Raw genomic sequence first — 27,839 nt, forward strand, 5'->3', positions numbered from 1 at the left:
CAACTCCAAACAAGCAATAACGGTTCCATTGGTTACTCCAATAAATATTAAGTCCGCAGAGCTCTTTATTGGAAATATGCTGGTAATTTTGAAAATATTTATACATTAGATTAAAATTAGATTTTGTTTACATAACTTGAAGTCATTTGAATTGATTGCGGATGCGCGTTGGCGGATCAGGTGACTGGATTCGCAAAAATCGCCTTTTTCCTTGAACAATTTCCTCAACAAACGTAACATGCAGGAACCAAGCCACTTTTTATATCTACAATTAAGCGGCAGGAAAGGAAGTTATAACCTTTTACGATATTTGACAAAACCTATACTGCTTACAGCAGCTATGTGTTAATTCTTTCTTTTTCTGTCTTTTGGCATGATATAAAACACAAGAAGCAGTTACCAAGTAAGAATTTTTATTGTCCCACTCGCTGCAAAGTTGTTTGCGCTTATTTTATCGGATGACGCTGGTATAACGCGTTTTTCGTGACATGATTTACTTCGGGCACCGAGTGTCACCTGTTGACGAAAATTGGTGTCATTTCGGATTTAGTTCTTGAATATACAATAAGCTTTAATAGTTAGCTTCAACATGCTCTGCGGCCTATTTTAAAAATGTGGATGAGACGTGAGAAACTTGAACATAAATTTGGCCTTTTGAGACGTCTCCGTGGTTATGTCAACGCTATGGTTGCAAGTCTTGGCGATTAATTGCGTCATATCATGCATTTACAAAGTGGCATTAAGCCTTAAGCAACGGATATGACTTATGACGCAGGCGACGTATCACAATTGAAGTTTGATTTCAAAAATTACAGCGAGAAAATCGGGCCGTTGCTAAGCCGATATTTATCTCCGTGACGTCTGTCTTTTTGACGTGAGCATAAGTCGAATTTAGCCGAAGAACCTAAACGCACTTGTCAGACCCTGCCAGGTCCACCCAAGCAATGTTGGCGGTTCCGTGTAGGTGGTTTAAACGTAAAGTTTATTTCTATACAACGCTGGTGATTGTTACGGTACGGAGAACAAAAACAAAAATATGAAACGTGGATAAAAAGATAGCAAAAGAGAGGATCGATGATCAGCTTTTTTTACTTACTTCACCCTGTCTCGTTTTTTGGGAAGCGTAATTGATGCAATCGACTGGTGGCACAATATGTCTTCAGACATCAAACGGGTAGGCAGTATTAGGAGGGCTCAGAAGGTGACGATATAGGCAAGGCAATCTGTTTGTGAGGAAGATGCATAGCCTGACCTGGGGCGTTACACCTGCTCGAAATTGGTCTCTTCCAAAGCTGCAATGTTTCGCCGCGATCCTCACTTGGAAACGCGACCCGCGCTGTGTATCGAATTCCGCATTAGTAGGTACCAGAAGAAGCCAAGATAAAGACGTCAGGCGCTTTGGATTTATCTCTCTATTGCAATGACTTCGATATAATTTAGTACTCGGTTTATTGACCCAAGGCGATACACTGATAAATCTATCGTTGCAACTTACGCTTTACCCTCTACGTCTATAAGTTGAAAAGTTTGGTCAAAGTTATCAGCGGCATATTGTATTTACGGCGATACGAGACGCTTGTGAATCAAAATTGCTGTTTACTTCAGTGCAAGAGGTCGATTTTTACTAGTCCGTACACCTGGAATTTTCCATCCGTAAGATATCACTTAGTACAAGTCAGCTTAATATAATAGACCACCCAATAATATAGAGAAAACAAAAACAAGTGTGATACATGTTTACTACATAACTACAGTTACCGTTTTTTAATTTGCGTGGGTAGTCTTACCGAAGAAAATGTTTTCTGCTTTCTGCATGTAGCAAGAAACAGTGGTTCTTTGTATACGTTCTTATCAACGTCCAGTATTTATAGAAAGCAGTTAAAATACAGCGACCTGGAAAGCATCTTGTTTAAATAGTGCAGATAGCGACCAATGTGTTTTATCCAAATTCTTTATCCAGCGCAGAGACAAGAAGAAAAACGCAGTTGCATATCTACGTTAAACATGCCAGCTATATTTACAATGTCATGGGAGCGTAGACCAACGTCTTGCACTAAGATGTATAGCGTACGGTCGCCAGCCGCCGGTTGACCAGCCTCGGTGTATGCATAACGATGCTAGGTGCATTATAGACGCCGGCCCGTCTGCCGAACGACTTCGACTATGCTCCTTAGGGAGAGTCAAACGGCGCCAGTATTATCTTCATATTTGGTTATATTCACTTCTTCTACTGCGCTTTATTTAATTTATGCGGGCGATTAGGGCTGATATTGTTGCCTTCAACTGAGCTGGCGAGCAAAACCTGGTGAGCTTATGATGGTGGCAGAACACCAACGATAGTTGCAAGGCAGCCAATAGCGAACCGGTGGAGGAAAAAAATTGCGTAACGCGACAGCGAAAAGGAAAACGGAAGTAGTGGTTTTGTGCAGATGTGGCGCTGTTATGTTTTCAAGAATTTTATGGCTGATAATAATTTATCTCTCGCCCAAATGCACACTAATACTCCCTACCAGTCCTGGATTTGCTGTTCTGTTTTTTTTACTGCCAACCTGTCAATGCTGCATTACGTGAGCGTTAGGGAAGGAATGACACGCCTTGCTGGAACACGGGGCGCGATTCTTGTTGATTCTGCACTTGTGGCAAAGTGCTCGGCGCGCCCATAAAGTGCTTGCATAGAAACTCTGCTTTTTCTTCTGTTGACACAGACCTAAGACGTCGCAACGCTCTTGACTAACTTGACTGCATTGCAAACGTTCGTCAAGTTACGTGTCATTCTTTCTGTTTGCTTTTGCCAAGTATCTCAAATTAATATCCCTTTCCTTGGTCTTTGTGGAATGGTAAGGCGTTCTTCCGCCCTATTATAACTTCAGAGCCTTTCAGCCTTACTTTCACGTAGCCTTGTAAGAGTTGCCGTTATTTATTGACATTCTAGTATTAACGCGTTCGCTGAATGATTAGTTATGTTTGCAGGACGAATACTAGTGATATTTAAGATAAACTGAAATTTAAGTTATTACATGAACAAAGTACTTAAAATAACTATTTAAAGTAAATTTGAAAAGTGAACGAGAAGATTCCGCCAACTGCCGTTTGTTTTGTGTGTTTTATTTATTCTTCCAAGCTGATTTATCAGTGAGCTGAAAAACAATTTACTTAAAGAAGACGTTTGGATTATTATCTTCAGTTCAAATCTACGATGAAAATGTCTGGGATGTCGCAGGTGCTGACGCACCGTAACCCATCACACGCAAGCGAATCCTTTTCCAGATTTAACAAATTGAGACGGGAAGGATTACTTTGTGACCTTACCATACTAGTACAAGGGCAAAAATTCAAGGTAAAAAATTTGCCCAACTTATTATGACGTCCGAGATAACGCTGATGTTGTAAAGGTGGCATGGACTCACTGACTCACACGCCTATTTTGCTTTGGTAGTGTTATTTTTAAGAAAACTTTTACGTGCAGGCGCACAAAGTTGTTATGGCTGCGTGCAGTGATTACTTTCTGACCGCCATCTGTGGGGGAAAATCGACGGCGTCTGTTTCAGTCTCAAACGGCGCCAGCGGAAGCCACATGACCATCGAACTGCAATACGTCACCTTACGGGGTTTTGCCCCACTTCTAGAGTACGCCTACACGTCGGACTTAAACGTCAACGCAAGTGATGTCATCGATGTATTATCGGCAGCCAGCTATATGCAAATGTTTAATGTGAGTTTCTAAAGAGTGAAAATAGCAAAAACCACAAAGCCCCATTTTTGTTATCACCCTCGCATAACGTGGGTATAACGACTTTTACATTTTCAAACGATTATGTATCGAATAGGTCGCGAGTGCATGTTCAGAATTTATGCGTTCGAATCTGCTGTGGACCCAGAATCAATCCAGGCTGGCCAATCTTCCGCTTCTTCCTGGAGGCAGGCCGTTGATGTTGAATGGACAACACAATAACGAGCATGGGTCCGCGTCTCCCTCGCGGTAAGTTAACAAATTACTCATCAAAACAGGCAAATAATCGAGTGCGGGACAAGAAAGGGAAAATAATTTGTTAAAATTACTTATTCGCCCGTGCTCTTATCTCCATAGATCAAATGGTCTACCAGAAGCTGTGACTAATTTATTACAAGCGTCGGCAATGTCCGGAAACGGGACGGCAGGTGTTCGTGCACCTGGGCTTAGCCGGCCGCCCATGCTTATACCAATTTCTTCAATGAATCCTTATGAAGTCGGGCTCCAGCAATGGGCTGCCGAGACGATTGCTGGTGGGTTAACTGACAGTCCAAAAGTGAATGTTGGTGAAATCTCTAATCAACTTCGCATATTTTTATCCTTTATAGGGAAGAACTTTCTTTCCCGTATGGCTAACAGTGCCATGGCGTCTCCACCATCTTCCATGTCCCCATCATCTTCTGTACATAACTCTCCTTCAACAGGATGGAGTAACGACAATGCCGCCCCTACGTCACTTCAACCCTCCGCTGCTCCTGTGCGCCCCAGTTCTGTTGATGATGAGAGAAGCCAAAAAGGATCTCCAGCAGAAGAAAATGGTGGGTGTCTTGCATTACATATGAAACAGCTTTAATTCACTGGGTTCAAAATCGTCAACGTTTGTATTCCTAAAGCTTCATCTCCAAAGAATGAACAGCCATCACCTCCAGCATATCCCAGCCCTAGCAGCAACAGTAACAACAATAACAATAACAACAACAACAACAACAACAACAGCGGTAACAACAACAATGGCAAACCCGAAAACGAAAACCGTAACAACCGAAAATCCGTAGCTGTGAAAGTTGAAACTGCCAGTGATGATGAAATGCACTCGGGCACCCCGGAAGCTGACGGTATGTTTTTTTGTTTATTACTTGTAATTGACTAGAACCTCAGTAGTCATCGGAGTCTCTTTGCAAACGCTAAGTTTTGCATCAAAAGGTCTGTGTTATTAGCAGGCGGGCGTGAAATATTTTGCGTTAGTTAAATCCGCTTTCTGATTTAAATAATGTGCTTTTTACGGTTGTTTTTGCATATTTTAAACCCTTTTAACGTAAAAACTTGATTGGTCACGCAGCGAGTGCATACCGCCCCACTCTTTGTTCTCAAGTGGACGGGCAAGAATGCAAGTGCTGTACAAGTGCTTCGTGCCTAAACCAGTGAAATGCCCGCCAAGCGATTTTGGCTTAATTCAAATCAAACTGTTCCTTCGCTTTTTACGGTTGGGGCGGATTTTCAATGTGGAAATGTGGAGTGCTTTGCCCGCTTATCTGCTCTTGCTGTCTGCTTTTTCAATGCTCCCTGTATAAGTGCACTCGCGCAGCGCACACACGGACACTTAATAAAAAACGCTCTGGCAGCCTGTTTAATTTTTTCAAGTGGTCCGCTGCCAAATGCTTTACACAGAACAAAGCGAGTGCTTCCAAACATTTCGTCCGATTCCTGCAGCGATTGCGAAATTGGCCCAACCTCGCTCTCTTCTACGTCATATTAACGCAACAAAGGGTCCTTTATGAATTTTTTGCATCCGGTCCGCCAATCTCGACGCCCCGTTGCTTAGATAATATTTCTTTGTCAAGCGCAATTAAGATGTCGATGTCGACCTTTAATTGGAACATTCGTCATATTTCAGCCAACGTATGCAAGATCGATAAGAATAGATGTAAAAAGGAAAACGCGGTCAACAGCACAGTGCTGACTTCCAACATACGTCGATTGATTAAAGGGAACAAATATTCATGCGATATTGACGAATGTGCAAGAACCGTGTTTACGGTTACCGGGTAACGGCCTGACGAAGCAGCTCGGCGCAAGTCTATCGATTTTTCGAGCAGCCGTTGAACGTACATTAATTTTTTGTCATCATCCGGTGATTATTTATTGCTAATGTACCGTCTATCTTGGCGAGCAACGAGCGCCCTTTACATATCGATCTCCTTGTATGAGAGCTGCTACTTAAGCTCGCTTCCTGCAAAATTTAGCTGTGTCATTTGCTGTATATGAAAAATTCAACAGTTGTTAGTTTCTCCCCAACTTTCGAACGTCGGGAGCGTATTTTGATGAAATTACGACATTTTTGGTGGTGTTTAACGACGCCTGCAACTGCGGTTAGCCGTGAATTACGTCTTTCGTTAGACATGCCGCCCGGTTTCCATGGTTTCGAAAGTCGACGATAAAACGGTTTCTATAAATCATAGGGAGCCTTGGCAACTTTGCAACGTTTATATTGCATTTTAATGTATCACTTGTCACGCGTCCCAGTGTCGCCAACGTTTCAGGCAGCGGCATGTCTTTTATCTCAAGAATGTGTGCGGACACGACCCGCCCGATAAAGTTGGAGTGGCAATCCCGATAAGGTTTCATCTGCGGTCCCTATATTAAAAAGACTTTTGCCGATTTAAAAAGACAACGCCGGTATTTGGTACAATGTTGCATGAGCGGTTCGAATACGTTGCACCAAACATACAAGCAGAATCTGTTTATTTTGGATGTTGACTCATGTATTGGCCTGGGCGGGACTAGTCAGGCCCACATAGACAGCAACGGTAAATATTTTCGTTAGCATTTCCTTTAAAAGCTATATTTGTCATCTACTCTTGCGTATTTGATCATTCGCTCTCATTTCTCTGTTTCAACTCAAATAAGGCCGTCTTTCCACTCCAAATATTTCTTGTTACTTTGTATTTCTTAATTGTTTCTTTGAATTCAGCCGAGTGTCGCGCAACCTGGATATTTAATAACTTAATGCAAGTGCGCAACGATGCACAATGTGAGATTGACAAAAGCGAAACGATGGAAGTATAGTTGGGATTGGGTTGGGCTAACCGTTGTTTGAGAACATTGTCATTATTTGACAACCGATAGTTCAATGACTTTTTCACTCAATGGATTACGTCTCTACGATTTCTTTAATTGTGTGCGACGGGGTTAAAACAATTTACTTTACCCGCGTTTCTGTATATGATCAGGTTTATTTGTGGTTTGCTGGTTTTTCGTTAAAGAAACAATTCGATTGTATAAAGAATAGAAACATTATGCTGGCGGTTCGGAAACGTTTTAAAAATTCCTTGATAGATTAAGTAGAAGCTTGTGCTGCGCTTTGTTTAAGAGGTGCTTTGAATCAAACATTATGGAATTTGGTGTAAGTGGCAGAATCGCCTGTTATATGCATCGTCGTCCTAGTTCTGAGTCTGGGAAATTAGGTTCGCTTCAGTCTTCAAGTGTCTCTTCACCTAAGAACGGATTTAATTTTTCACTCCGTAGCGCATGGATTTTTATGCGTCATCCATTTTTTGAAGCATTAGAGGCCTTTTCTCAATTCTAACTGTCGTCTTGTTATTGTATTTTTATTCTGTGGAAACCATTTCACATCCTTTTGTCCGTACATGACCGTACACGCAAAAAACAACTCAATTGCGTGCCCTGAATGGTGGCGTTTTAGCGTAGTTAACAATCCATAGATTAACCTGTTATATGTCAGTTTATAAAATTGTCTGTGTTTACGTCTGAGCGGTATCAAATTTGACACTAGTTAACGTCGTACCGAACGTTTGATATATTTAGTCATAAATGTATTAAGATATGACATTTTATCATTCTTTAGTAAAAAAGAAAAAGACACCAAGGTGTCCTACTTGATGCTAAGTGTTGGCACTTTTCAGTGGCGTTTCTAACGATAATAATGACTGGCACATTTGCTTTATGTTCAAGAACAATGTGTTTGCCTTTTTCCATCCCTGTCATCGTTATTCATCCTGCAAACTTCAAACGTTGGAGTTTTTAGAAGGAAGACACGTTCCGACATGCAAATAATGTCCAAACATCTGACAAATTACCTTAAAATTGTTTGGAAATCCCCTCCCATTTACCACTCAAACGTGAATCCTGGACTTGGGAGGAGGTGTGCGGTTCTTTACTGAGTTGATCCGCAGCAATGCAATGAAACTCGATAGTTTGAATATAATAATTTCTAAAGGAGAAAGTAATTAGGAAAGAAGGAATATCATTATGATGATCATGCAACGCATGCCAGATGGTGTTCGTTTGTCTAATCATGTTTGCGGAGCACACTGCTAAGGCTTTTAGACCAGCTATTATTACTGGGTTTGTCGTTCTTTCTAGTCGAACATGCTGCCGTTTGGCAAGATCGGACAAAATTGATGGGCTTTTTATCGCTCGGAAAACTCGTCGTCCTAATGGCTGCGTGATTGTGTGCCGACGTTTTTGTTTTTTCACCTGGAGTTCCGTATGTTTTGGCAAGATATTATGAAAGGCATTTTGCATGCAGCATATGCCTTTGTATACATAGGCCCATGTCCACCCTTAGGCATTACCGTAGCCATATGTCGGTCGTTAAGAAGCAGCATCTTAAAGCACACAGTAGAGTCAACAAACGTCGTAAAAATCCAAGAAACTGTTTAAAGACCTATCTTTTCCCTTGCCCATCTATAGATGCAGTTTGCATAAGCTGTCGACTAGACACGCGACCAACGGATTAACTTTGTTATCTTTGCTTGGATCGCTGTATGGTTTTGTTTCTGAACTTGATTACTTAGGCAAGTTGAACATATTTATGACATTCAAGGCATGCTTTTGTGCCAATTCGAAGTGCAGACAAGCAAACCATGTTTTCTCTCCAAATGTTGTTCGCGGACGACTATGTTTTACAACGACACCATATGATAGTGCTTCGAAGAAATTGCTCGCAGTAGGTTCTGCTTAACGCCGCATACCGTTAATCAGAACCACGTTTTCGTAAACAATAATTATATTTCGGGATACTTTATATTCATGCATGGCACCACGATTCTATTAACGGGGATTTCAACACAACTTTGTCTTTCAAAATTTTACGCCAGCAGCTGAAATCTGATTGTCAACGACTTTAAGATGGTTAGATACGGTTTACATATGCACGAAAATATGTTTACGTTGCCTTGACAACAATTTTTTCGGTGTTCCCAACTAAAGCAGTTTGTGAATTGTTTTTCTTCTCTTTTTTCTTTATTAATGTTCTTCATAAATATTTGTTAATGTTTCTTCAAAATCTGTGGAAATTTAATTGATCTTATTTTAGACTAGTGCGTTTGTCGATTTATCTTGTTTTACCTTGGAGATTAATATCGTCCGGTCAATTAGTAATCGCAGTGAATTTGCGAACTTTGCCAAATAGTTGCTGAATCGACTCAAAATTAGTTGCTGCCTTTGCAGTTGTTTACCTGCTCACCTGGATGACGTAATAGTTATGATGTGCAAAAATCCCATTAGATTGGAATTGTTTTTCTCTCATCACAAGATATCGTCGATTATAATTTTCCATGTTGGACTATCATATCCGTCGGCGTTATGCGTTATTTAATTTAACATGCATACCATCTTGATTACTATGTGGTAAGCTCTAGCTTATTGCTCGCGGATACAATACATGTGGGGATTTGCTTGCGCCTTATCAAGGCCTTATTTAGTTCAGCTTAGAGTTGCATAACAACTAAACGGTAAATCATGAAGCTGTATTTCACTGGACAACAAGATAACACTTATACGTCGTACTTTGTTGTTGTATAAAGTGCGCTAATTCTGCTGTTTTACAGTGCATCACATTGGTTGTCCATGTCTTTGTAATCTGTGTTAATCTCGAGTAAGACGAAATCGTCGTGACATTATTCTTTCTTATCGTGTTGCTCATCTGCCAATGCCTGGCGTTTGCTTGACTAAATATGCAAGTTAGCAGAAGTGTTGAGCGCATAGAGCTAGATTTGAATTTACATGCACTACGCCCTTTCAAGTTACACAACTTGTTTGGCAACGCCTTCAGCGCGATTTTAATTAAATTTTCTTGTTTTTCTGCCCTTATTGGCCTATGTGATGGTGACAATATCTTGCTTTCTGCTATCTAGCTTATCGAATTACAGTTTCCGCGTAGTTAAGGGTTTTGTAACTTGTTGACAATTTCAAATCTTTTGTGTTGTGTTCATGTTCTGATTCATGAAATATCCATGTTGCATCTTGGCTTCAAGAAACATATTTATGCTTTACAGACACGAATAGAGTGAAATTTCCTTTTTTGTTAACTTCAACAAAAGGGAAATGCTTTAAACTAACCACTTCCACATATTATTATTCCAATTTTGTTTCTTGAATCACAAAAAGTTTTCCTAATTTGCGGTAAACCACCGATTATCATGGGTTGTGCGCTACTTTGTTTTGTGCGCTTGACATTTTGTCTTTTACTTTTCTGAAACCAAGGAATTTGCTGATGCAGGGCGCGTTCCATTTATAGCGTGTTGATATTAACTCGAGGAGAATAGTGTCTGAGTTCTTCCTGGATTACCGGTTACCACTCGGTACAACTTGAATCTGAAATCTGAATCCACAAGGAACGCAAAATATCCTATGACGGTTGATGAGAAGAAATGCCTAAGCGGACCTTGATGGACGTATATTGCATACAATGTCTTAACTTCGATATGGGAAGGTTAGCTGCATTGGATTTGAGTAAGCTTCTTGTTGGAGCGGTCAGATATTTATACCTGTTCCTTTTGTGCGCCAACAAAGAAGGTGTTGCGCAATCTCTGTTTGACAACGGCAAATAATGTCGGTCTTGCATGCCGGTAATGACATATATGTACGATTTCATGTTGGTTCACATTCGTGTGCCCGAACCTGTAATCTTCCGTGTACATTTCGTCACCCGTGACTTTCGCGGAACTGAACGCATTCCGACGTGTTGCACCAGGTATTTTCTATTTCTTTAATGATGTCACCAGCAATCGAATGGTACGTAACGTAAATAGTGTTGAAAAGTGAGCCACCCATATTTCCTCCTAACGTCTGCGATAGTACCGCATAAAAATACCCCCGTTTTATAACGATTTCATCAACAGACGCTGTCTCTTACTACATAAAAATCAGCCTATACAAAAACAGCGCCTTGTGACATGAAGAGCGTGATTTAAATCACGCCTGTAGGTAAGGGCAAGGTAATCATCTATAATTGGGAAGATACTTGCACTCTTTCTCCAAACAAGGTGTTTAATCACGCTGACACGTTACTGCAGTCGTTTCGTCTCCGCGTGGCGTCGTTTGTTTGACCAAGAACTATGATTTAACGCACGTTCAAGTCTAAGTTACATGTTGTATTTATAGAAAAATATTAATGTATGAAGTTTTCCACCGGTTTTCTCCTGGGGCGGTGCATCATGCATCTAGCATGTACAGTAAAACGAGCGGCCATTAACCGAGAAAACTGATCTTATGACGAATTGCTTACGTCAACCACACTGAAGCAAGCAATAGTGTTGTCATGAAGGGATTTTCTCCTTGAAAAGATGATGAATCTCCTTATATGGCCAAGCTCGTGAGCCGCGTAATGCATAATGACACCGTCTATCTCACCTTTCGGGTTGTTTTTCGCCGTGATTCGACCCGGCTGTGTTTTTTTTCGGCGAAAGATAGATGACCAGTAGGAGTGTTGGTTTTTGTTATGCCGCAAATTAACGCCCGAGCTTTTGTATTCTTCCCACACCGTTTGTGCCCAGAATCGATCAAAGGCGCTCGTTGTCTAGAACATACAGAAGCGGGTGACGTCATCTGGCCTCTTGAAGACAAGATTGTCTGCAAGTTTGTGAAACACCTGATCGGGGATTTTCTCCTAACCGAGCCAGGCGTCTACTCGGAACTTTGACTGGTTCGAAGGAGGGTCGGGGCGTAACAAACACCGGAGATAACGTCTTTTAATTTGGTTGGTCGAGCTGTCGTCAGGTAAACCGAATATTTGCTTCGTTGAAAACACGCTTCTGCGGTGCAGCTTGCCAATGACCGTATGACAATTTGGACGTGGGGTTACCAAATCAGCTATGTGATTCATAAACTCTTCTCGAGTTTGGTCAATTTTAAGTTTATTTAATCAAAAATTACAAAACTCTCACACTTACTACGTCTCCTACTGTTCAAAAAGTAAACAGTTGTAATTGGAAATCGGCCCGTCATTTATTTCAAGCTAAACACCGTTGCTTTCTAAAAAGCGCCATTATGCTAGTTTTTAGATGTTCGCTTTCTATATATAACCAGGACACTTTGCCGAGGCGTGGTAGCTTCGATTGTTATTTATCATTGCGGTTTTCACTGTTTCTTAGAAGCAGAACTTAAACCTTCGTGATTGGATGTATCTGTAGAAAGAGTGAATGCCTAAAAATATGCCCATATTTTGCAGCAGTGTTTGTGAGTCATCCTGTGTGTTATCATGCAAAAAACAATGCTGAACGCAACCGTGTGACGTTAACACTTGAACGGACAGTAACAGGCACCAACGTTGTTTTTGACTTGTTGCTTGTTAACATCGCCTGCAGTTACTGGCTGGGTCAAAGGGCAAGTAGAAAGGGCATTTACACCTAAAATCAGCTGAATATTCGCCTTCTTGCAAATGCTTTTTCGGTGAACAACGCTTGCCCAGAGGGCTCCAATGCCTTGATATTTGAATCTTGTTTACAGAGCGTTTTCTGAAAATTGGGCGACGTTTTGCAAGGAAGGGAGGATGCCGGCTAGCAGTCAGTTGTCTGCGGTTAGATCTTTTCTATATTGGAAATACCCGTGGGCGGCTTGAATATCTACAAATAAGGGCACGACGGCACGGCCGTTACTTATGCCGTTTTATTGCATTTCTGTCTTTGTTGGGAACGGTTTCCCTCGTTCCGCGTGGCTGCCTCCGGGCAAGGAATCCTGGCGTTGTGATTGGCTGATGTTATCAAATATAGCCTAGATAGATCTGGTCACTTTTTATGACCGTCTCCTACGGTCAGGTTTGCTATTACTTCGTTGCGCCATTTCCGTGATTACTGCCTACACAAATGTGTGTTTTGCTTGAACATATACGTCATACCCGGTACTGCAAATCAGTATGTCCATAAAGGCGTGTTTATAACACAGTCTGCATATTTTACATTTCTTGTCGCTCATTTGGATTGTTCTGCATGAGGAAGTGGCATTATCATGTAAGCGGAAACCTTTCATTAGCCGGAAAATTATGAAAGCTACGGAACCGCGCTCGTCAGGCAACACCACGTGTTAGAAAGTTTTTCCTACTACCACTGCATTGCACGCAACTTGCGGTTTGCGCTTAAACCTTTGCATTCTTTCAGATACACATTTTTTTCTTTATTAATTCTAAGTTCACGTAGGTTTACATTTCCCTTTAATATATGGCTTGTTACTTGTAGAATTTCCACCGATAATAGAAACAAATGTACAACTAACCACGGGTCTTACTTGAACCGAATTGATAATTGAAAAAATAGAGTTACAGCATGTTCGTTATCTTTAAAAGAGCAGTGAAGCAAATTAAGCATAGATGGTTTCCTCCGTCATTGTGACGAACATTTCACTCGACAACGATAGGAAATGAAAACCGTCTAACCGTCCCATGCAGTCATATTGTTTTGTATTAGTAAACTACCAGTTCGATTGAATCTCTATAAATGGCTGACAATAACGAACCGGATCAGCGTTGTCTTTTTTTCTGATGAGGAACCTCGATTGCCATGATTCATGAAAAACATCATCCGTTTAGAAAGATGGTCTTCCTTTGATGACTGACATGTTTTTGATTTATGAAAATGTGTTTTACTTCCCAACGCAATAACAGTTAACGGCGGTGGTTACTATGCAGAAAGTGCAAATAGTACAATGGTTACGGTCTATTTCTGCTCAAATGTATAAAGTTACAATCTTTGGCTTTATCGCCTCCATGCAGTCAAGTCACATGACTCTTCTCGCTGCCTTATTTCGCCACGTGCTAGCAACGTGCTCACTGCTCACGGTTACCACACCGGAGTGCAAATTTTAGCGCCCTGGGCAGAGCCGTCGAAAGACGAACCGGATATCGCAATTGCGTTTAGCTGGTTATTTTTTGGTTACACTCCACGCCCAGCGCTTGCCCTGCAGTAGAAAATATGCCAGTTGTTACGGTCTCATGCTAGTTCAATCCGGTTCTGGGAAGTGTTCGAAGTAGAAATATTTTCATCATTTACCCTTTTGATGCCGAATCCAGTTTGCTCGAAAACTTCTTTTCAATTTGTTTGAATAGATATGCCGATGATATCACAGACTTTGTGAACATTGAAAAACGGGACACGAATGTCATTCAAACGTGATTTGTCAGGCGCCATTTATGTTATGACGTTCAGGTGTCTGACTGGATAAAAGCAAGCCTACTGTTGGTTGTCATAGCGATACGGGTTAGCGTAACGCAACAACACAAAATTAAAAAGTGTAAGCGGTTTTGTGACTTTGCGATATGCGTGCCTCGCCGACGTTGCGGGGGCGTGCTCAACCTCAGAATGACTTTGAAAACATGCAATCGCGTGCGAGATATACACCCAGCGATAAAAGGTCAGGAAATACGGTGTTTGCCAAATATAGAATTGGAGTTTGAGCACCAAATGCATGGAAATCATAACACTGTACGGCCCATATTTATCCAACTGATGGATCCCTTTTGATTTACCAGAAGAAATAGGACCTTCGCTACCCAAAAACATGTCATCTGCCCAAATGAACTTAAATTGTGCAGCTGGAAGTTTGATGGAGAAAACCAGACCTAAGTCTTATGATGCAACTTTCGGTGAAAGATAAAACCTAAAAACGCGCATGACGAACAGCTTCGGATGATTCATTTCGTGCAAACGACTTAACGCATGACTTGGGTCACACCTGCATCGTAACTCTCGTTTCTATAAACGGCCTGGATAAACTCGGATCACAATTCACGTTCTCACCCCATGTGGTTTATCCTACCTATCTACGTTACAAATTTTTCTGGTCCGAAAAGAGTGCATTTCTGCATGGGTTAATTTTGGGTTTGGTCTTGGGCTATTATTGAGCCATGCATTACGTGACATTCAACCGTATACTCAGGAACGCTCGCGTCAACTGAAGTTAGAATCTTTTAACAGCTCGTTAAGGAACACACAATGTATAAAATTGCAGCTTGCACAAAGCTGCCCGCAGCTATTCTTCTGAGATAAATGCCACGATGATTGCGCAAAAGGTTATTGTTACTGTTGTCGTGCGTCAAACATCCAAAATCTATTCAAAATTCAAATTAACTTAACGATCTTAGATTATAAGTTTTTATTGGCATTTAACTGATGACGTAAGGATGCATAGGGCAGTGGTGTATTTAACGAAGCCTTTTCCAACCCATCTAGTTCTGTTCGGGCAATCAATTGTATTCGTTTATTTATTTGACGTTATGTAAAGGAAACGAACGATACGAAGCCATGCAGAGACTTGATAGAATCCGAGGGTTTTCTGTTTGCTTTGTCTCTTCAAGGGAAATGATTTGACTTCCTAAAACCTTTTCCATGTTAAGCTAACGTTTGAGCAAACAGTTCTCCTTGTCATTTTGCATGCATTGGTTGATCACCTTGTGGGGCGCGTCCGGATGCGAACATGTCTTGTTTTTAGAAGATAGGAAAGCGATTTTTCCGCACCGTCGCCCTTCTAATGTTTCGTGACAGCAACAGCTGCGATATGCGTCTAAAATTTGAAGGGAAAATGTCTGTTTTATCGCTCAATTGGAATAAAATAATATGTTGCGCAGGTAATAGGAACCGATCCAGTCTTGCGTAATACTTGTCACCTCCGTGCATAAGCGTTATTTCCATTAATAATTTTCTTGTTTTGGCTGTCAAGGTGTTGCAATAAGTGCTGTATGTCAGCATAATAATGTAGCCAAATGTAGCAGACAGGTCAAGGTTTGGTGACGTAACGCGCAAATAACAGCATACATTATCCTGCAAGGATCTTCTATCTATACATATTGGCGCGCATACACGTCATGTTTTAACGCCAGAAACAGAATAGCAACCGTGTGACAAACTGCTACAAACAAGATATCCTTGCGTTTAGTCTTTTGTGGTTGAGTAACATCGCAATGCAATACAATACGTCGTTGAGAAAGTGTTACCAACGATGCTGTTGCTCATCAACCTTTCTTGTTGCTTTATTGAAAGGCCTGGGATTGTCTAGAATTACCTTCCATAAAACACGGCTTCCCGACGCGCTGCTTGGAACGTTTGGATGGAATCGAATGCACAATAACAACAAAAGAACGAAAAGACAGCACGGCGTTCCTAGCATAAAGACATCTCTATTATTAACTTTCGAATGAAAGGAATTTGCCAAGCTATAGTTGCTATCCTGCCTTGTTTTGATGGGTTGGGACTGTTCTGTGGGATTCTTTCTGAGGCATGCTCTTTGTCTTTTCGAGCAGTCGCTCCTTATTATATGCCATTCAAATGCGTTTTGTTCCCTTGTAGGGGGTATTACTTTCAGCCCAAACTGCTTTTTGTTCTTCTATCCAAATAGCATGCCTACGTTGTGACCACTTACATCCATGTAAAGCTGGCAGGTGCATCGTTAAACGTGTCGTCCTTTTGTGTACCGGCTTTGTCGAACAAGCACCTAATAACCACTTTAACGTGGTCTTAATGAAAAGACATGATAGTAATAAAATGTTGGTAGTTGGCGAGACGAGAAAGAGCTTTGTGTCGCATTTTGCCACTTTTCCCCAATGCTGCCATTATCTCCCAAAACCGTCACCTTACTGCTCCCTTTTCCCCAAATTAACGTTAATGCCTCGTCTCGTATTGAGTTACATCGCAATGTGCTGTCGGGTTAATTGAGCAGCACCATTAATAGGGAGAAAAAAAACCGCCGTGTCGGGAGATTAAAGTAAGGGCTTTCCTGCCTTTTGTGCAATACTTTTTGATCTCCTACTGAATTATTGATTTTTAAGTTCGGGCTCTGGTTGGCACGCAAGTTGCCGCATAAAAAGACATTTTATTAATAACAACAACTCTCCAAAGTACTGACACAATGGAATACAAACTGGGCCTGCTTTATGAATACAAATCCATTCTAATAATGAGACAACAGAGGAGGCGACCTGTCGGTTGCCTGGATGCAAAGCCTTTACGAATTCCAATCCTCGTGGGTTTTAGAAGATCGCGCGATTGTTTTGTCAGTAAGCAATTTGAAGAAAGTCTTTCAACAAGCTTTTATACACGAAGATAAATTTATTATCCCCAGGTCCCTGCGGTTTGTCATGCATAGACCTACTTTTGTGTTGATTGGTGGAATTTTGTGTACCTTGTGTCCATTAATTAGTTTATTCAAATATCCTGTTACTTTTCATGGTACTGAAAGCCAGATAAGGGGACGCTGATGGCTTAGTTTCCATTTACTAAATGGAAATTTTGCAAAAGGATCTCTTTTATCGCTCGACCGTTTTCTCGCAGATGTATTCGATGTCATAGCTTTGATGCATTTTCCCAGACATTTCCTATTCACTGTATTCTTTACGCTGCCTCCTTTGATTTTTGGTCAGACTTTTTACCTTTTTCTGTTGTGGAAGGCGACCTTAGGCTTTGACGTTTCCCGACGTCCAGACATCCTAAGCGTATGTGGGAATTTCATTTACTTGGAGGAAATAGAACGGACATGAAATAGTAACCTTATATTTAGACCGTGATTTCGGACCAGTGAGTTCGTCAGACAATGTAACACTATAACTGTGTCCAGTGTTTGCTAAAATCGAACCGAAAACGCCTTTGGACAATAATTATTCTTGTCCTTAAAGGAACAACCACATGACGGTAACAAGATTCACGTTGACTAGTTTAGCAAGGAAGAAGACAGGATTACTTTGTAAAAATAGAAATCGACTTTCTTCCCTGATAATAACATCATCCTGCTGTATAAATAACCTTAAACGTGGCCGACATCGCCTACGATTTAATCACTGCGGTGTCACGTACGTACTATGCGTAATGCGTGTTTCGCCAGATCATACGTGTACCTTTATTAAGAAAAAGCTAAAGAAATTTAAAAGCCTTCAAAAAGATATTATTTGTACAAGAACTTCATTGCAGCTTAGCAGCTAATAAACCGTTGATCGTTTATTGGCAAGCCACACTTTATTGCTGCTGCGCATTTGCCATCTTGTGGTTTTCCTTGCCAAGACGACAACAACCTTTCCATAGAAATATCATGTCAAAACCGTAAACGGTATTCAATATCATATTGCTCAAAACGGTAGCAAGATAATAACCAAGTCATCTCCAAAATCGCATGCGCAGTATTTCTATGTGAGTCATCGATCTTGCGCCTTTCGGGGCCATCGCCAGCCTCCATGGCAACGTTTGGACATAAACAAGCATATGTTTGAGAAATGAAAGTAACCGGCGCACGCCCAGTTTCAAAACAAGGTAAAATTACGTTTGTTGATAATATCTTCAGTGTTTTGCGTCAGTTAATTAGCTTTTGAATCAATAAGTTGTCTAAAAAGTAGTAGACAGACAAGATATTGTTGTCGGCAAACAGTATTATAGATGGCTGGTCTAAGCCATACATGGAAAAGAAAAATTCCAAGATGATTACTGGTATTTTTGCTTAGAAAATTGTGGTATGCATGTATTTGCTACCTCTCCACCGCGAGGCACATATAAGGCTCCAAACGGTCGGACGAGCATCGGCTTGTTTATTGTTCTCAAGTGTTGCATCATCTGCTTGCCAAAAGAGGGCTCATTCCATAATCATCCATCACCAACTTGCTGCAAGCGCGGCTTTTTCGTATAGGGAAAGCAATAATAGCGGGTGTGGCTTTGAAATTAACAAACTAAAAAACAAACTGCACAAGTCAGGAGGCGACCAAACAAAAACTTTCCGTTTACATTTGTGTGCTTATGGCTCCTCAAGTAGTCGGTAGTAAACAAGCCGATTATTATCGATGACTTAGCCTCTTTTTTTAGCAAAAATAATTCGTTTATAAACAGGAGAGGCAGCCCTTGCGTGCCGGTAACCGTCCTAAAGGAAATGCTTTGTTTGCTTTTGGTTCGTGACATCAGGGCGAATGTGCAATGAATATAACTCCAAGTGGACGCAATATATTAAAGCTTAGAAAATGGAAAAGCAAAAATCCTGAATGTGCGTCACAATACCGGACGCTTTGAGATTCATATCCAACGGTGCGTGCACAAGCGAGAGTGTAGTGCTAGTGAATAAGATCGATGCGTTGTCATGCTGCAAGCCAAGGGATCCTAGCAACGGTCTGGACCTGTATCGCACCGTGTGGCAAACTTAAAATATCTAACTGCGTTCCAAGCCACTCAACAGCCTATTTATGTAGTTTTGAAGAACCCCGTGTGGGACGCACGAAACACTGTATGTTCTTATTATGCTTTTCTTGAATTCCTTTCGCTTTTGTTCAGTTGCGTGCCTGCTTTTTGTAACCTTGTCCGACTTAATGCCTATATGTCCCGCCAATGCTCTTTGTATTCCACGAGCACCACCAAAGAGTTACGTTGTTTTTACGACGATGAAGAAAAGACATCGCAGCAACATGAATGCTCGCTTACGGTGTGTTGTGCTTTTGAATAGACAAAAACTTTGCTGTTTCCTTTCATCGTCCATTGTTGTTCATGCCCAACCGTCGCCCTGGAGGATTCATATTACAGCTTTTATTTATAACCGACGCATAGGTAAAGGGAAAATTGCTTTGTCCATGAAACACTGCGCGGTTTGTTGTGATTGCTGTTATTGCGGAAACGTTGTTATTACAAAACCCCGCTTGGCTTTGCTTCCAAAACTAGGAAAAATGGTTGGGAGCAATTTTCAAGCACCCTAAATACTGCTTGTGACCATTCGTGTCGTGGCAAGTCCGCCCTAGTTTAGCGGAACCTGCCACTTTCTCACCTTCTTCTAATCGTTCGACGCCATTAAGTGCCGTTGTCGAAACAACTCTTCACCATCTAAAGCATCATTTGACAAAAACAAGCCTTTACGCTGCCTTAGGCTTGCAGCAGTTGTTTTAATGATATTTCCATTATCACCAAGACTCCGACGCCATTTCAGCGTCTTCAAGCTTACAAGACCTAAATGGGTAACCTTTCTGGGCCATTTATTTCTTTTTCCTGCTGGAAGATGATTTTTATGTTGACATTTAGGGCGTGTACCTTTAAACGTGATGGGCAAATGCAATTCTTATGCTTTTAATTAAAGGTTAACATGATCAGTAGCTTGGTTGCAAAAACAAAACAGGTGATATTTAGCGCTGGCGCCGTTCTGGTTTTTGTCAGGAAATGGCTTTAATTTGACGATAAAAGTCACATTTTAATTCATTACAGCTCGGTCTATTTCAAGTTCATGGTGGCCTCATTAATTGATAACCGCCTGGTACTGTACTTAGTCATCGCTTTCGACAATTTTTCAGTCCAGTTCTATTATTTCCTTAGAAAGTGCTTTTTAAAGTGTAAATCTATACCAAATTTTTAACAACGCAAGCCGGAAAAAGTTCTTGTATCGCAACATTTTAAAATAAAATAATTTTTCCCACAGTTCCCTGCTATTTTAAGGGTAAGCTGTTCTTGAAGTTTTTTCCATGTAAGGGTCGCTGCTTTGTCCTGCTTTTGTAACAGGGTAATGAATAATGATTCATGCTTATCTCAGTCTGTTAAGTCGGCGTCCTGTTTGTCTTCGCACTTCTGGAAGTCCCCAATGCACTAAGAAAAATTTTAATTTTTTGGATAAATTCCCCTAAGAATAGAAAGAATTTCTGGTCCGGTTGATATGTTTTTGTCTGTAAAAATTTTTGGTCTAAATAAAGCTGTACATTGTTTAGCACCTTTCAAATTTGTGACTCCTTTAACGCCGAAAGAAATAAATCAATTGAGGATGTAATGATTTATCCCAGATTCAATGATTTACTGTTTATGGCATGCAAATAGTGTTTTATTTTTGCGGTATAAAAGGTTTTTTGAACATATAAAAATCATACATTTAAACTCGGATGAACTTATTAAACACCAAGACGCAACCGATACTTTGGTTGAGGATAACAGATCACTATACGTCAGTATGTTATTGCGTAAAAATTTAGTCATCGCTTATTGCACTTCGTACGGTCTGTGTCAGGTTACATATTCAATTTATCCGCATTCTCTGAAGTATGGTTATTTCTATCTCGACATGGCACGAAATAGCAGGACCGCTCGGTTTCTCCCAACAAGCAGGTTACTCATCATTGTTGTTTATGTAGTCGTTATGGTAAATAGAATTGAAACTTTAACACCACGCCCAGGGACCGGCAAATTGTGTTTTGGTCTTATATGTTCATGTCATCGTCATTTACAGAATTATTTCTTTTGTGTTGTATTTGACTGGTACGAAAAAGCCGGTACTTGCATAGCTCAGTTGGTTACGTCTTCTGGTCGACTTTGATTTTATAAAATCCTTTTTCCTAAACTTTTGCTTTGTGGTTTCCCAAGAGTACAAACCTTCTCAGGAAAGTAAAGCGTTTGTCATTCTGACGATAGAAAATTAGTCGACAAAAATAAATTATTTTGACCTAATTTTATCAAACGTGATTTCAATTATGTCACACTTATCAGCTGCGGAACCATGACGTCATTTTCTAAAATCCCGTAGTGATATATACTTGGGCTGTGGTCGCAGATATAAGCATGTCTATTGTTTTGTGCGGAAAGCGAAGTCGCCGCTGTGCATTGGCATTGGTTTCCTGTTATCGTTATAAGTCTATGATAAAGTGCATAATAATTGGGCCGGAGTCCTCAAACCACACGCATTGAACTAATAAAGATCTCCACACTGGCAAATCAACAACATACAAGCGAAAATGTGCACTTTTAAAATGATGATTCCAGTTTGCATTTTTTATTGTTTTCAAAATAAAGGTAGATGTGTTACAAAAAATACTTATTTAGGTGTCACGGGCTACATAGTCTTAATACCCGTCAATTACGGTAGGGTTTGGTGAAACGTGCATGTTTTTGTTCTACACACTTGATCCGTTCAAGGTCAACAATTACACGCCTATTTCCTCCAACCTAAGGCGGCTCTTATACATACATAATTGTAAGTCGTTCGTAAAATGACAGTGCTTTGCATGATTTATCTTAAATTATTACTCATTCAGCACGATTTCCTTCTCCCAAAGGGCACGGCTACGGAGAAGTCGCCTGCAGAGACCGTGCCGGACACGCCGACCAGTTCTTGCGTAAGCAATTAACAGAACTTTCATTCACGAATCGCGGAAAATTATAACAAATTAATAATCAGGCCAATTATCCTTCTCCTTTCATCATATGCAACCGCCAGGTGAAACCTGCACAGTTTGAAACGTGAGCCAATGACGTTGTGTCTTGAGTTGTCGTGTCTAAGGAAGCCTCAAAATAACATTATTATACTCCCCTTTATTTGTTAGCAGTAACATTGTCTTCAAAGTGAACTCGACCTTTTTGAGAAATGCGCTTCTGTTTTTGCGCTTTCAGTTCTATTTTCGCCAAAAAATAAAAAACGAAATTTCATTCGAAACAAAACGTCGAAACCTGAAAGGCATAAGAATACCCAAACAACAAAAATGTTCATTAAAATGCCTCAAATTGTTATCGAATTCTTTTGGCGTTACGTGTACAATGAAGTAGTATGTAATCCGCGCACGTAATTAGCTAATACTAATCCACGGACTTCATAACAAATATGAACGGTGTTTTTCCAGGTCGACAAGCCAACAGCCCAACAGAAGATGCCGAGGATTCATGGCAGAGCCTGCAGAGGCTTTACAGCTTTCAGAGCAAGCCAGAAATGAGCAAGTCCTCCAGTCCAGGGAAGCCCTCTCCCAATGGCGACGAGAATAACAACAATCTCATGAGGAACACCATGAGTCCGGCGCTATTGAACAGGATTGCTACAACGACCAATGGCTTCAGTGAGTTAAATTTTCAGTGTCAGAAAAAAAACTTTATGGCGTGAATATCGGTGATTACGCAGAAAGCGACTTACCTTTTTCTCAGATTGATATATTTAATGAGTTTGATTTTTTCGGTAGAACTTGCATTGGACAAGTATAAGGAAGCGGTGGTTTCGCCACTGGACAACTCTGTTTCTATGGTACCCGCCTTGAATGGATTGAACGTGCATAGAGCGATATTGCAACATCAACATCAGCTTTTTACCCAGCAACAACAGCAGCAGCAGCAGCAGCAACAACAACAACAACAACAACAGCGCGGCGATGACGCTACTAAAATGGTGCCGGAACTTCCAGCTGTGGTAAGATCCGTTTTACGGTTGGTTTTGCAGGACTTTTTGATCTTGTTTTATTTGTTTTCAACGTTTTTAAAAGTTAAGAGACAATAAATGAATCGTGATGTGGGTGTACTGTACAACATTTGTGAAGTTCTGTAGTTACACAAATTTTCTGCTCTTTGCAGCCACCTGGCGGCCAATACATGAGCGTGAGGAGACGGACTTTGCAGTCGAGTGTACCAAAGCCACATCAGTGCCAAATTTGTGGATCAAGATTTACGAGGTAAAACTTCACTTAAAGATGTTAACTTTCTGTTTATTTAAGGCTATGTCAACAACAAAGTATCAGTAATTGTATGTGCACTCTTTTTAGGTTTCATAACTTGAAACAGCACATTAAGCTGCATTCAGGCATCAAACCATACGAGTGCGATGAATGTGGAAAGAGATTCACCAGGAACTACACTCTTCGCTTGCATAAAATGAAGGTAAACGTTCTTCATTATTTATAAATGTGGTAAACTCTATAAGAAAACTTTGTCTGCTGAAATATGTTTTGTGTTTATCTTCTTCTGTAAACCTTTTTTCTTTTTTCTTCTCCTTCTTGTTTTACTCAGGAGTCTCACAAATTTCTGTTCTTTTCCTTTTCTATAAAAGTGTGAGTAGCTTTGTTATTTTGCTTTGTTGTGTAACCAAATCCTGCTTACTTAGCAATCGAACTCATATTAACGGGGCACGACTGGGTAAATGTAGGTCTCATGATGTCCTCTATTGACTTTTCAGCATGTCGGTTTGAGAAACTTCCGTTGCGGGACCTGTGACGCCGCATTCACTAGCCTGGGGGAGTTCCGTGCCCACCTTCGCATCACCATGCATTCTCATCTGCCAGGTAAGATCTGTTTGGACCTTTGTTTATCTTCCTGCACCGATACTGACTCCTTGACCCGCAGGCTATTGTACATGCGGACGTGTGGCGGTCTTAAGAGATCGATTTTATTAAGCTTTTCGCCACGCCAAAAGTAAATACTTGCGCCCGTTGCTAAACGTACATTTAACACCATGCAATAACCGCTTGGCAAGACCTGTCACTGAGCGTAATTATTGCGTTTTAAGCGACGTTTACTTAATTTATTTGCTTTAGATTGTAGCCAAGATATGAGCCTTTTTTGGACTCACACATTACAAAGTCCTATTTACCGGTGACTTATTAGCACAAAACGACCCGGAAATGAAACGTGCCGTCATGCATGCCATTATTTGAATATCGAGCTAATCATAAGCCGTCGTGACTTGGGTCTTTAAATCAATCAAACTCGTTGCTAAGCTGAATTTGTTTGACTTTTCAGCAAATGGCAGTGATAGCTCCCCGCAAATGCCAGGAAACTTGCTGGAGCCAGAAGATCTCAGCAGCGGACACGCATCTGCCAAATTTCCGCAATTTGACGGATCGATGCTTAACTACGGAGTAGGTTCTCCAGGAAGCAGTGGAGGTGGAGCTGCGGGCGAAGGGTCAACCGGCACCATCTCGCCACCTGGTGTCCCTAACATGTCCCAAATGATGCTGGCTAATCGTCTGGGATCGGAATCTCCTCATCTGAGCGATCGATCTCTCTCTGGCTCTCCTCAAGATCTTTCTACAAAACGATCCCACTCGGACACAGAAAGTAAGATTTTCTATAGTTTTATTTCCACCCGTAATCTCTTCCTATGACCTACTTGGTTCAAAATGCTTACAAAGTTAGTTTTACTCACGAATCCTTAACTTGATTCGTATTGCAGGTAAAACACACTCCCGTGAAATAAACGCAAGACTTGATCATGGATCTCCTCAAGGAGGTAAATTAAGTGGCTAAATATTGTTGTTTGAACAATATTCCATAGTACCAAAATTGCTAATATCATCTGCACCATATTAACTTATCGTGATGACTGTGATGATTTTCATTGTGCTTTTATTTTAGCTCTTGATGAGGAAAACAAACGCAGAAGGGTAGAACTTGAATCGTCTGCTTACAAGACCGAAAAGGAAAAAACCTCAGCAGCAGAGTGCGATGAGGATGAGGAACCAATGTCTTTGGTAGTTGATACCGAATCGAATGAAAATTCGAATTGACTCGCGAAGAGCGAGAGGAATCTCTCTTACAAGTTCAAGTTCGTCATTGTAAAGTGTCCATAGTTTTAGTTTAGATCATAGCGTCGAAGAAAACACTGTTTGTGCATTGAAATAAACCCACATGAAGCGTATGAAACTAACGAAGCAAAAATCATGTAACTTTACTGAAGCAAAAAATCAATGCTTATGAGACGATGCACCAATGTCTCTAGCCTTGACTCGATTGCGAATCCAGTTTTCAAGAAATGGAGCAAACTAGTGCTGTATTTTTATTGATTGAAGGCATGTTAACAATTTCTGGCGTACTACTGTATACCGAGCACCTTCATCGTTTTTTCTGTTAATAATGTGCAGTCAGAGGATGCAACATATCACTGTATCCAAGTTATACTGTGAAGCAACGTGCCTTATTAACTGCTCTAACCCAAGCCGCTTTACGTTGAGGTCTGGTACCTCCCTCGTACATCGAAGAATCTAATCCCAGCTGGGACAGTTGCCTTTTTTGTGCCCGTTCTTTTTTGTTTAATTTTATCTTGCTTTGCTTGCTTTTCATTACACATGTATTATTTGCTCGCACAGTTTTTATTTTTTAAAAAGGGGTGAATTATTTATTGACGCCTTTTGATTTGACGATACCTTTGACAAATTTTGAATGACTGTATTATATACGTACGTTTTGAGTTTAATTTTCACCCCATTAACTCGCTTTTTATACAATATTTAAACGAGACTTATGTACTATGGCATTGTCTTAAAATTTCTGTTGCACCTCTTAATCTATTTGCTTGGTAACAAATCGTATTTTTGTTTATGGACCTTTTTTTAAAACATAGATAACATCCAGAAAAGCACTAAACTGCCCATTACTTTTAGCGCCCAAGTATTTTGCACTTTGTTGAAACCCGATATTTTATACAATTTAGTGGTACAATGATTTTTTCGTGTTTCAATGTTTTCAGTTCGGTAATGACTCCGTGCCTAATTTGCCAACTGGTGCCTTTGTCAAACTTTATGCGGTGCTTTAAAAAAATTCTCTTTATTTTTGGGGGATGTTGTTATGATACGGTGCTGATTTTTTATGTAGATAACCTGTACTTTTCGTTATATTTTCTTTGTAGTCGAGAAAGTAGTAATTGCTGCTTAGCTTATCGCATTTAATGAAAGCATTTTGCGTGTCGTATGTTGTATAGAGCTTTACGTTGAACAATCGTTGTTATGTTCGATACAGTTTATTCTTTCCACGGACGAAGTGAAACAACAGCTTGAAAATGAAGTTTGTACTAACTATAACATAAATGCCCACTTGCCCTGACCGAATTGACATTGGTTGAAGTTTGTACTTGCTTATAATTTGATCACAGAGCTGTTGTCCATTTCAATAACGACCGAATCGCTTCACACACGTTTCTGTTGTTATTTCATCATTTTGCACATTCCGTTCGTTTTTTTGTATCTTCGAAAAAGCTAACACAATTCTCAGCACTGCAGCTGTGCCATTTTGTAACGCGATTCAAGGAGGCAATTTCATGAGTTTCCTTTGCAAGAAGTACTGTGTGTGCGTGTGTGTTCGGTTGTTTTCGTAATCGACCTTTATCAGTTAAGATCGATGTTCCATAATTGTTTGTACTCCTTTAGCATACATTCCCGAGCTTAATAAAATAATCATTTTGCAAACACTGCCTGCTTGTTATCAGCGACCTGGTAGAGAATGCAGTGAACAGGTGGCGCGAAACACTTTTGCAAATGATGATTTGTTAGCGCTGACTGGAGATTAGGTTCATTTGAGGTAAAATGCGTTGTACTCAATCAGGAAAGTGGTTTTGCTGACAGAAACTGGCACAGCTACAAAGTTACAGCTTTCGCTGAAGAAAAGTAATTTAGATCCTTTCTGTGATTCTTTCTATATTAACATGCGGGTTTTGCGAGACGAGCAGAGAACAAACAACAAGAAAGCGAAAAGGTCTCGTAAATATTTTTTTCTACGAAATATACCTCTTGACGTCAAAGCAACAGAAAATGTTTTTGGAAACTGCTTGTAAATGTGGTTGATTAAATTATTTAAAAAACTTCAATTTACATTACTTGCTTGTAATCCAGTCACGTTAATATCACTTGCTGTTATTTTACAGAAATTTTTGTTTCATGGCGGACTTATAGAAGCCTTTACGTTTCTGGAGTTACTATTACGTGGACGATTGCTTCTTGATATGGAACAGTTCGATTAATTATTAGTCATCCAATCCTTCCAATTCCAATTGCACTTCGATATATGAGAATATGGAGCACAATATGACATTGTATAAAAAATAGGCTATTTTTAATATTCCGAAAACTCCTTATCACGGTGAAACTTAAGACTCATCAAGACCGTCGTAGTCTTGTGGTCCAAGTTTGAGTGAAGCATGTAGTTAAGACGGCCCTTTGGAAGCTGAAAATTTTTGTTTTGGGACATGTCGGGTGTTTTCTAGAGATTTTTAAAGTACAGTAAAGTACAGCTTGTTTTTGTTTAAAATTATATTGAAATAATAGCATGGTATAAAACTGGTTCACCGTACTTCATCAAATATCACTCTTATAATGTTGCCCTAGGGGCACCGTGAGACAAAATAATTTGCATTTAAATAAAATTTT

General features: G+C 40.4%; 1 protein-coding gene across 1 annotated transcript; it reads left to right on the plus strand.

The window, feature by feature from the left end:
• The first annotated feature begins 2,950 nt into the window (after positions 1-2,950).
• Positions 2,951-26,882, plus strand: LOC143461571 (uncharacterized). The gene is made up of 14 exons (XM_076959336.1): positions 2,951-3,337; positions 3,467-3,712; positions 3,828-3,979; positions 4,088-4,263; positions 4,339-4,548; positions 4,624-4,845; positions 22,566-22,775; positions 22,896-23,119; positions 23,281-23,378; positions 23,469-23,583; positions 23,879-23,984; positions 24,442-24,759; positions 24,875-24,931; positions 25,057-26,882. Exons 1-14 carry the CDS (start codon positions 3,197-3,199, stop codon positions 25,206-25,208), a joined length of 2,427 nt encoding a protein of 808 aa, XP_076815451.1. The 5' UTR covers positions 2,951-3,196; the 3' UTR covers positions 25,209-26,882.
• The last annotated feature ends 957 nt before the right edge of the window (positions 26,883-27,839 follow it).

This window comes from Clavelina lepadiformis, chromosome 6, assembly GCF_947623445.1.
Source record: "Clavelina lepadiformis chromosome 6, kaClaLepa1.1, whole genome shotgun sequence".
Lineage (NCBI taxonomy): Eukaryota > Metazoa > Chordata > Ascidiacea > Aplousobranchia > Clavelinidae > Clavelina > Clavelina lepadiformis.

Excerpts from the sequence above, each read along its gene's own strand:
- LOC143461571 (XM_076959336.1), top strand. The coding sequence starts at position 3,197 with ATGAAAATGTCTGGGATGTCGCAGGTGCTGACGCACCGTAACCCATCA. Across the intron at positions 4,549-4,623 it reads ATCTCCAGCAGAAGAAAATG|CTTCATCTCCAAAGAATGAA; the intron begins GTGGGTGTCTTG and ends GTATTCCTAAAG. Across the intron at positions 23,985-24,441 it reads CATGCATTCTCATCTGCCAG|CAAATGGCAGTGATAGCTCC; the intron begins GTAAGATCTGTT and ends TTGACTTTTCAG.